We start from the raw sequence: 10,795 nt of genomic DNA, 5'->3' as shown, positions 1-10,795 counted from the left end.
CACATCATGTGTATGTATGTATGTGTGTGTGTGTGTGTGTGTGTGTGTGTCTGTGTGAGTTAAAATAAGAAACCAAGGTATAAACTGAGTTACTTTGTCGGCCAAGGATCATTATGGTCTAGTCAAGACTACACCCCCAACACTTTATCTGCTGCAAGAACTGGACACTGATGGTGAGACCCAAAATAAAAACCTATATCTTTACCTGCCCGTGTGCTGCAGGGTTTTATTAGCTTGTTGAAGATTTACTGGAGGTCTTTCATGGCACGTGGAGGCCACCTGCCTGTGAATGTCCAGCCAGGTCACCTGTGATAGTCAGTATTTGATGTCCGTCCATGTCTGAGCACGTCGGCTGATGACGTGGAGACCGGCCACTAGGGGCAACAGTGAATGCCTAAGCATCCCCCTCTGGTGCCAAAGGTTGCATGTTCAAATCTAGCAATAAAAATATGCTTTTGAGATTTCTGTTTTAAGTCTACCCAAAACCGTAACCCTTAGCTTAAATATTCTGAGTTAATGCCTAACCTTAAACATGAACTTCGTAATTTGACATTTGAGAAACGTGGATGAACGTCTAATTCTGACTGAGAGGTAGTTGTAATGTCTCCCGAGAGACGGAGAGGGTGTCCTAATTTGATCATTTTTGTTGCTGAGAATTTTCTTGCACAACAGGAAATGCAAACTTGTGTATTCAAGGTTTTTAAAATCTCCATTTTAAAATGTCAGATGTGATTTGCCCTATTGAAAAATGTGTCAACCACTACAAAAATGTCCATTATTATAATCCACATAATTCACATTTCTTGTTGCTGCAGGATTAGTTTCCTGCTGTAGAAAACTGGCTCAAATGAATATCCAACATCTGTACAGGCATACAGTGGGGAGAACAAGTATTTGATACGCTACCGATTTTGCAGGTTTTCCTACTTACAAAGCAAGTAGAGGTCTGTAATTTTTATCATAGGTACACTTCAACTGTGAGGGACGGAATCTAAAACAAAAATCCAGAAAATCACATTGTATGATTTTTAAGTAATTTGTTTGCATTTTATTGCATGACATAAGTATTTGATCACCTACCAACCAGTAAGAATTCCAGCTCTCACAGACCTGTTAGTTTTTCTTTAAGAAGTCCTCCTGTTCTCCACTCATTACCTGTATTAACTGCACCTGTTTGAACTCGTTACCTGTATAAAAGACACCTGTCCACACACTCAATCAAACAGACTCCAACCTCTCCACAATGGCCAAGACCAGAGAGCTGTGTAAGGACATCAGGGATAAAATTGTCGACCTGCACAAGGCTGGGATGGGCTACAGGACAATAGGCAAGCAGCTTGGGGAGAAGGCAACAACTGTTGGCGCAATTATTAGAAAATGGAAGAAGTTCAAGATGACGGTCAATCACCCTCGTTCTGGGGCTCCATGCAAGATCTCACCTCGTGGGGCATCAATGATCATGAGGAAGATGAGGGATCAGCCCAGAACTACACGGCAGGACCTGGTCAATGACCTGAAGAGAGCTGGGACCACAGTCTCAAAGAAAACCATTAGTAAGACACTACGCCTTCATGGATTAAAATCCTGCAGCGCACGCAAGGTCCCCCTGCTCAAGCCCGCGCATGTCCAGGCCAGTCTGAAGTTTTCCAATGACCATCTGGATGATCCAGAGGAGGAATGGGAGAAAGTCATGTGGTCTGATGAGATAAAAAATAGAGCTTTTTGGTCTAAACTCCACTCTCTGTGTTTGGAGGAAGTAGAAGGATGAGTACAACCCCAAGAACACCATCCCAACCGTGAAGCATGGAGGTGGAAACATCATTCTTTGGGGATGCTTTTCTGCAAAGGGGACAGGACGACTGCACTGTATTGAGGGGAGGATGGATGGGGCCATGAATCGCAAGATCTTGGCCAACAACCTCCTTCCCTCAGTAAGAGCATTGAAGATGGGTCGTGGCTGGGTCTTCCAGCATGACAACGACCCGAAACACACAGCCAGGGCAACTAAGGAGTGGCTCCGTAAGAAGCATCTCAAGGTCCTGGAGTGGCCTAGCCAGTCTCCAGACATGAACCCAATAGAACATCTTTGGAGGGAGCTGAAAGTCCGTATTGCCCAGCGACAGCCCCGAAACCTGAAGGATCTGGAGAAGGTCTGTATGGAGGAGTGGGCCAAAATCCCTGCTGCAGTGTGTGCAAACCTGGTCAAGAACTACAGGAAATGTATGTTCTCTGTAATTGCAAACACAGGTTTCTGTACCAAATATTAAGTTCTGCTTTTCTGATGGATCAAATACTTATGTCATGCAATAAAATGCTAATTAATTACTTAAATCATACAATGTGATTTTTCTGGATTTTTGTTTTAGATTCCGTCTCTCACAGTTGAAGTGTAACTATGATAACAATTACAGACCTCTACATGCTTTGTAAGTAGGAAAACCTGCAAAGTCGTCAGTGTATCAAATACTTGTTCTCCCCACTGTATATAATGTTCTATGTCACTCGCTTCTGTCTCACTCCAGTTTCTCCTGTATCCTTCACCGCCTATTCATTTCTGCTCTCCAGACTGCTCACACATCTGATCTTGGGACAGTTTTTCTCCCCCCCCACTAATTGTTCAGGTTAGGATTGGAGGGGAGAAGTTGATCCTAGATCTGTACTTAGGGGAAACTTCACCCTGGAGTGGGTGGTATCAGATCTGTCCTGAGTTGTTTATTTATTTAGTATCCAGTCTGGTTCAGTTCTGCAATCAGAAGCTGGGCTGACTGGGGGAGCAAATTATTCTCTGTGATGATCCACACTGAGGGGCTCTGGTCGGAGAGTGGAGGTCCTGGGGGACAGCCTGCTGGTAGAGGGTGAGTGGGGGTCTCTGCTGCTTCTCTCCCCTGCCAGGCACTCCGAGGTCAGGGAAGCAGTGGACACACACACAAGTCTCTGTGGGGCTGGAAGAACGGCTCAGTGTCACACTGTTTATCTGGAGCAGGGATGGATCCATCGGGCAATCTAAAGATGGTACGTACACACACACACACACACACAGGTTATCTCAATCTAAAAGGAGCCATGTTGAGTTACAAGATTGTGATCTTGGATCACCACTGTGATTAATATTATTTGACTCTGCTGGTCGTCTATGAACATTTGAACATCTTGGCCATGTTCTGTTATAATCTCCAGCCGGCACAGCCAGAAGAGGACTGGCCACCCCTCATAGCCTGGTTCCTCTCTAGGTTTCTTCCTAGGTTCCTTCCATTCTAGGGAGTTTTTCTTAGCCACCGTGCTTCTACACCTGCATTGCTTGCTGCTTGGGGTTTTAGGCTGGGTTTGTGTACAGTACTTTGTGGCATCAGCTGATGTAAGAAGGGCTTTATAAATACATTTGATTGTTTGTTTTTTATCTTTTTAGATCTTAATGAATATTCATAAATGGACAGGGGGGGGCTGATCCTAGATCAGCACTTCTATTCTGAGTGGCTTTATGAAGCTTTGACCTGTGCTACCTTTTTTACACCAGATGTGTGCCCAAACTGACCTTTGGAGGACTGGCTGTTCTGGTTAGGCTCTTGGCCCTTCTGACCTTCATGACCCTGGGTGTGACTGTTCTGTGTGGCCCCTGGTCGGGGGGGCCTCCTCAGCAGCACCAGCAGAGCCACAGACAGGGTCAACAGCAGCAGAGTCAGACACAGGCCCAGCAGAGAGTACACCAGGATGGTTGAGTAGGGCAGGCCTCTGGGTAGGTAGCCCCCCCTGATGGTATGGTTCTGGAAGGCATTCCCATCCACAGGCCTCAAGATTCCATTCAAGGCAGACTGTTGGGCTTGAGGGAATAAATTGACCTAAATTAAATCCTTATGTACTCTGCAATAACGTCCATGAAGTGAGTCGTAACGTAGCGTATGCACCATTTCCAAATGTCAACGCTCTTCTTCCAGACGGTTCTCAGTTCTGAACATCATCAAAGCCAAATGCATTTAATCCCAAAGTTATCTTATTTAAATTTGACTGAATTAGAGAGAACACCAAATGGCACCTTCTGGGAGGGTACCGTTTGGGACATAGACATTACATTTCAGCTAGTCCAGCCGTGTAATCCTGAGGTAATGAAGCACCTGGATAGGTAAAGGGCATTTGAAGGAATTGGTGTGCTCAACTCAAATGTTTGTAGAATGAAAAAAGTATTTGGTTGCTGAGTTCAAAAGGCATATATTTTAAGAAAGGAAAAACCTACACTCTGGAATATTCTTGACATTTTAATGTATTTTTATTTTTTAAATTTTTTTAGCAACAGAGGTCAGAGCAAAAGGCCACAGCCTTGACCAAACGCTGACGAAGACTGTGGCCAAAACTTGTTCGCTTGCTCTGACCTCTGCTTCTACAATTAAATAAAATAAAAGAGCATTCAAACGTAAGGAATATTCCAGTGAGTGTGGGTTTTTCCTTTTAAAAAATGTATGACAGACTGCTGCATTTGTGAAGGGGTCGCTTGCATGTCAGTTGTTATACATATTGGCTCGACTGCCAGAAGCTCTTTTGGAGATGGCTGTATGCTCAATTAATTACTTAGTAGTGTACAAACTATTCTGACGGTTTGAGTGTGTTACAGAGAGAGAGAGAGAGAGAGAGAGAGAGAACGAGAGACAAAAAGAGAACATTTAGCACCTAAAATTCTGATGAAAAGGGTTTGCTAAGTGAGTGTTTTGTTTTGTAATAGCTACAACATACTGTGCGGATGTATAGTACTTTAGAATGCTGTTCACTCACTCTGACACTGGTGGGAACACTCTGAGGGATGGCTGCCACACACCGCAGCACACCTCAGACACATCTTCAACAGCCTGTCATAGTACTGCCCTGGGACCGCCTTACACCCCAGAGACACTGGCACAGGGATGGTCTGAGTATTATAACATGCATGGTATATTCTTCCTGTGTTTTGACACAAAATGGCTACTATGTTCCATATCAGCCATGATTCCAGTAGGCTATACATGTTACTTAACCCGACAAAAATGGTATTGAGATTCATTAACCTTTTGTATGATCCTTTTACCACTGATACAACACCATATAATTAAATACAACAGGGTATATATAATTAAATACAGTGCCTATCAATAATTCAACCCCCTTGGATTTATTCACATTTTATTGTGTTACAAAGTGGGATTAAAATTGATTTAATTCAAAAATGGCAATGAGCTACACATTATACTCTAATGTCAAACTGGATGAAACATTTTATTTTTTATGATTGAAAAATATAACACTAATATCCACTGAGTTCACAACACGTTAGGAACACCTTCCTAATATTGAATTGCACCCCTTTTTGCATCAGAACAGCCTCAATTCGTCAGGATATGGACTCTACAAGGTGTCAAATGTATTCCACAGGGATGCTGGCCCATGTTGACTCCAATGCTTCCCACAGTTGTGCCAAGTTGTCTGGATGTCTCTTGGGTGGTGGACCATACTCAGTGGTGTGTTGTTGGATTTGCCCCAAACATAACGCTTTGTATTCAGGACAAAAAGTTTATTCCTTTGCCTTTTTCAGTATTACTCTGCCTTGTTGCAAACAGGATGCATGTTTTGGAATATTTGTATTCTGTACACGCTTTTTTTTCTGTCATTTAGGTTATTATTGTTTAGTAACTACACTGTTGATCCAGACTCAGGAGAAAACTATCACAGCCGTTAAACTCTAACTGTTTTCAAATCACCAAGGACCTTATAATGAAATCCCAGAGAGATTTCCTTTCTCACTGGCAACTCAGTTAGCAAGGACGCCTGTATCTTTGTAGTGACTGGGTATAATGATACACCATCCAAAGCCCAATCAATAGCTTCACCATGCTCAAAAGGATATTCATCATCGTTTTTTACATTTTTAGCCCATCTACCAATTGGTGCCCTTCTTAACTAGGCATTGGAAAAGCTCCCTGGTCTTTTTTGTTGAATCTGTGCTTGAAATTCACTACTCAACTGAGGGACCTTGCAGCTAATTGTATGTGTGTGATACAGAGATGGGTTAGTCATTTAAAAAAAAAACTTAACACACACAGAATCCATGCAACTTATGTGGCTTGTTGAGCACATTTTTACTCCTGAACTTACTATTTAGTCTTGCCATAACAAAGGGGGGAATACTTCTGCAACCAAAACATTTTAGAAATACATTTTTTTATTAATTTGTCAAACAGAAATATCATTTTGACAATATGGAGTACTTTGTGTAGATCAGTGACGACAAAAAATCACAATGAAATCAATTTGAATCCCACTTTGTAATGCAACACAAGGGGGTGAATACTTATGATACGCACTTTATCTCTATGTATAACTTTGACAATTGAGTCCACAGGAGGTTGGCAACACCTTAATTGGGGAGGGTGGGCTTGTGGTAATGGTTGAAGGGAAATAGGTGGAATGGTATCAAATATGTCAAACACATTTCCATATGTTTGATGCCATTACATTTACTCTGTTCCTTCTATTATTATGACCCGTCCTACACTCAGCAGCTTCCACTGATTGAGTCATAAGAACAATCATACCGTGTATTGGCCTCTCACTGACTTCTCAAGTCAGTGTATGTGTTATTGCCCCCGGCGAGCGTTTGTGTGTATGTGAACTTACCACAGTACTCGATGCATCTGAGGTGGCGATGGGGCTGCTGGCAGACCATCTGACAGGTCAGACACTTCCTGACCAGGCGGTCCCAGAAGTAACCCTCAGAACAGCCTAATCCCATGGCTCAGTTCGGGTGTCAACTCACACTCTGACTCACTGAATGACAGATGGGGAAATCAGGGTCAGTTCATGAGATCCTTGTGTAATTTGTATTTATTAAGGATCCCCATTTAAGTCAGCAGCTACTCTTCCTGGGGTCCAGCAACATTAAGGCAGTTATATACAAAAAAAATGTTACATTACATTTCATAACGCATCAGTCTTGGATCACTTGGTTTGGATGGATTCAAACCTCTTTAGTTTTACACAAAATTATCCTGTCCAACTAGTTCCAGAATATATCAGAAGAGAGGGCAAGGCTCCAAAAACAACTCAATACAACTTCAAAGATTTAAATGAACTTTTCTTGACAGAGGAATAGTGCGCTGCGCTCTGCTGGGCACAGAATCACTGAGCCGGAGAAAGTACACATGCTCAACGAATAAAGCTGCGCCTCGCCTTATTCTTGAACTTCATGAAATTGACTCACACATTTGTTCTTATCTGTGCATTTGCTCAAACAATTCTCCAACAGTATCATGTAAGGCCTTTTACTACTGATTTGATTCCTTTCACCACACGTGACGTTATCATGGTGTTTTTGTTGGTGTAACACTCTATAGCATAAACAATGGCTCGTTGCATACACCAGTAAGTATTCAAGGCATGATGTTGATCTTTGTCTGGATATCCGATTTAGTAAACATCCCCCCCCTTCATTACCATTCCCAGGTGGTCAATTAATAATTAAAGACTACATCTTTTAAAAAGTTATAAACCATGAACAGCATAACCATTAACCAACTCGCATGTCAATTTAAAAAATGCATCTCGTGACATAATGTAACAAAACAGATATCATATGACTTACCCACAGAGAGATGAAAGACATGTATGGACCTTTGTTTGAAATGTGCCTCTCATGCAGTGACGTTGGGCTACATGTATTTGAGTTGGGGGCTGATTTGGGTACAACCGCAAAGTCTTTTCTGGGACTTCCCCCTTGCACAGAAGGTGAGCTACTCTCTTGTTATGGTGAGTCATATGCTTGATAGGTGTGAATTGTGACTAAGAGTTAGAATTTTGTCATGTCTATTCATATACTTTTACTAAGCAATGTGAACTTGCCTACCTTTCCCAAATATTGAATGAGACAGACAGTATGTTATTTACAGTGGTCTGTTACATTGGTAAAAATGGCATGTAATGTAGACTGCAGACTCACAGCAGCCTTGTAGTATGATGAGGATTTGGAGCACAATATAAAGCTCTTATTTAAGCAAGTCCCGAGGAGGTGTGGTTATATGGCCAACATACCACTGCTAAAGGCTGTTCTTAAGCACGAAGCAACGTGGAGTGCCTGGACACAGCCCTTAGCTGTGGTTTATTGGCCATATACCACACCACCCCTTTCTAAAGTCTTCTAAAGCCAAGTTAATAAACAGATCACTGAACATTTTAGAATCCCACCGTACCTTCTCCGGCTGTGCAATCCGATTTCCGAGCTGGTCACGGGTGCACATCAGCCACGCTCAAGGTACTAAACAATATCATAACCGCCATCGATAAAAGACAGTTCTGTGCAGCCGTCTTCATCGACCTGACCAAGGCTTTCGACTGTCAATCACCGTATTCTTATCGGCAGACTCAATACCTTGGTTTCTCAAATGACTGCCTCGCCTGGTTCACCAACTACTTCACAGATAGAGTTCAGTGTGAAATCGGAGGGCCTGTTGTCCGAACCTCTGGCAGCCTCTATGGGGGTACCACAGGGTTAAATTCTCGGGCCGACTAATTTCTCTGTGCATATCAATGATGTCACTCTTGCTGCGGGTGATTCCCTGATCCACCTCTACGCCGACGACACCATTCTGTATACGTCTGGCCCTTCTTTGGACACTGTGTTAAACTTCTTATGGCTGGGGGCAGTATTGAGTAGCTTGGATGAATAAGGTGCCCAGAGTAAACTGCCTGCTACTCAGGCCCAGTTGCTAATATATGCATATTATTAGTAGATTTGGATAGAAAAAACTCTGAAATTTCTAAAACTGTTTTGAATGATGTCTGTGAGTATAACAGAACTCATATGGCAGGCAAAAACATGAGAAAAAATCCAACGAGGAAGTGGGAAATCTGAGTTTTTTCTTTGCTTATCGAATATACAGTGTCTATGGGGTCACATTGCACTTTCTAAGACTTCCGCTAATGTCAACAATCTTTAGAACCTTGTTTTTATGCTTCTACTGTGAAGGAGGGGGGAATGGGAGCTGAATGAGTCAGTGGTCTGGCAGAGTGGCATGAGCTGACCTACGCGTGTTCATGTGAGAGTTAGCTTGAGTTCCATTGCATTTCTGAAGACAAAGGAATTCTCCGGTTGGAACATTATTGAAGATTTTATGATAAAAACATCCTCTCTGGTCACCCCCAAAACCAATTCTTTCTTTGGCCTCCTCTCCTTCCAGTTCTCTGCTGCCAATGACTGGAACGAACTGCAAAAATCTCTGAAACTGGAAACACTTATCTCCCTCACTAGCTTTAAGCACCAGTTGTCAGAGCAGCTCACAGATTACTGCACCTGTGCATAGCCCATCTATAATTTAGCCCTAACAACCACCACTCCCCCCTACTGTATTTATTTATTTAGCTCCTTTGCACCCCATTATTTATATCTTTACTTTGCACTTTCTTCCACTGCAAATCTACCATTCCAGTGTTTTACTTGCTATATTGTATTTACTTTGCCACCATGGCCTTTTTTTTTTGCCTTTACCTCCCTTATCTCAACTCATTTGCTCACATTGTATATAGACTTATTTTTCTACTGTATTATTGACTGTATGTTTGTTTTACTCCATGTGTAACTCTGTGTTGTTGTATGTGTTGAACTGCTTTGCTTTATCTTGGTCAGGTCGCAATTGTAAATGAGAATTTGTTCTCAACTTGCCTACCTGGTTAAATAAAGGTGAAATAAAAATAAAATAAATAAATCTGCTCATTTATCACTCCAGTGTTAATCTGCTAAATTGTAATTCTTCGCTACTATGGCCTATTTATTGCCTTACCACCTCACGCCATTTGCACACACTGTATATAGACTTAATTTTTTTCTATTGTGTTATTGACTGTACGCTTGTTTATTCCATGTGTTGAGTTTATTTAATTTTTACAGGGACAGTGCACATTAATCAACGTTTCAGTAAAAGTGCCGGTTTTATATATATTTTTTTATTTCACCTTTATTTAACCAGGTAGGCTAGTTGAGAACACCTTTATTTAACCAGGTAGCCTAGTTGAGAACAAGTTCTCATTTGCAAATGCGACCTGGCCAAGATAAAGCGTAGCAATTCGACACAAACAACAACACAGAGTTACACATGGAATAAACAAAACATACAGTCAATAATACAGTAGAACAAAAGAAAACAAAAAGTCTATATACAGTGAGTGCAAATGAGGTAAGTTAAGGAAACAAATAGGCCATGGTGGCGAAGTAATTACAATATAGCAATTAAACACTAGAATGGTAGATCGACAGAAGATGAATGTGCAGGTAGAGATACTGGGGTGCAAAGGAGCAAAATAAATAAATAAATACCAGTATGGGGATGAGGTAGGTGGATAGATGGGCTGTTTACAGATAGGCTAAGTACAGGTGCAGTGATCTGTAAACTTCTCTGACAGCTGGTGCTTAAAGCTAGTGAGGGAGATGTGAGTGTCCAGCTTCAGAGATTTTTGCAATTCGTTCCAGTCATGGGCAGCAAGAGAACTGGAAGGAAAGACGACCAAAGGAGGAATTGGCTTTGGGGGTGACCAGTGAGATATACCTGCTGGAGCGCGTGCCACAAGTGTGTGCTGCTATGGTGACCAGTGAGCTGAGATAAGGCGGGGCTTTACCTAGCAGAGACTTGTAGATAACCTGTAGCCAGTGGGTTTGGCGACGAGTATGAAGCGAGGGCCAACCAACGAGAGCGTACAGGTCGCAATGGTGGGTAGTGTATGGGGCTTTGATGACAAAACGGATGGCACTGTGATAGACTGCATCCAGTTTGTTGAGTAGAGTGTTGGA

The 10,795-nt window shown here is 42.2% G+C and overlaps 1 protein-coding gene across 2 annotated transcripts; it reads right to left on the bottom strand.

Annotated features, from left to right (window-relative positions):
* Nucleotides 1–2,354: 2,354 nt before the first annotated feature.
* Nucleotides 2,355–7,947, bottom strand: LOC139368027 (tumor necrosis factor receptor superfamily member 13B). Of its 2 annotated transcripts, XM_071106527.1 has the most exons (5): nucleotides 7,601–7,947; nucleotides 6,637–6,786; nucleotides 4,762–4,878; nucleotides 3,533–3,817; nucleotides 2,355–3,003 (listed from the first exon to the last, which is right to left on the bottom strand). In XM_071106527.1, exons 2-5 carry the CDS (start codon nucleotides 6,749–6,751, stop codon nucleotides 2,750–2,752), a joined length of 771 nt encoding a protein of 256 aa, XP_070962628.1. In that variant the 5' UTR covers nucleotides 6,752–6,786; nucleotides 7,601–7,947; the 3' UTR covers nucleotides 2,355–2,749. The 2 variants fall into 2 exon arrangements, with proteins under 2 accessions (XP_070962628.1, XP_070962629.1); XM_071106528.1 differs by having other exon boundaries at nucleotides 6,637–7,947.
* Nucleotides 7,948–10,795: the final 2,848 nt, after the last annotated feature.

This window comes from Oncorhynchus clarkii, chromosome 16 (genome assembly GCF_045791955.1).
Source record: "Oncorhynchus clarkii lewisi isolate Uvic-CL-2024 chromosome 16, UVic_Ocla_1.0, whole genome shotgun sequence".
Taxonomy (NCBI): Eukaryota; Metazoa; Chordata; class Actinopteri; order Salmoniformes; family Salmonidae; genus Oncorhynchus; species Oncorhynchus clarkii.
Note: the sequence above shows the minus strand (reverse complement) of the source record. Positions and strands in the feature narration are given on the sequence as shown.

What these genes read in the sequence shown, in the direction of transcription:
- LOC139368027 (XM_071106528.1), bottom strand. Translation starts at nt 6,751, where the DNA reads ATGGGATTAGGCTGTTCTGAGGGTTACTTCTGGGACCGCCTGGTCAGG. An exon ending in CAGATGCATCGAGTACTGTG is followed by an intron (nt 4,879 to 6,636) that starts GTAAGTTCACAT and finishes TCCCTGTGCCAG; the next exon opens with TGTCTCTGGGGTGTAAGGCG. An exon ending in GTGTTCCCACCAGTGTCAGA is followed by an intron (nt 3,818 to 4,761) that starts GTGAGTGAACAG and finishes TATTCCCTCAAG; the next exon opens with CCCAACAGTCTGCCTTGAAT.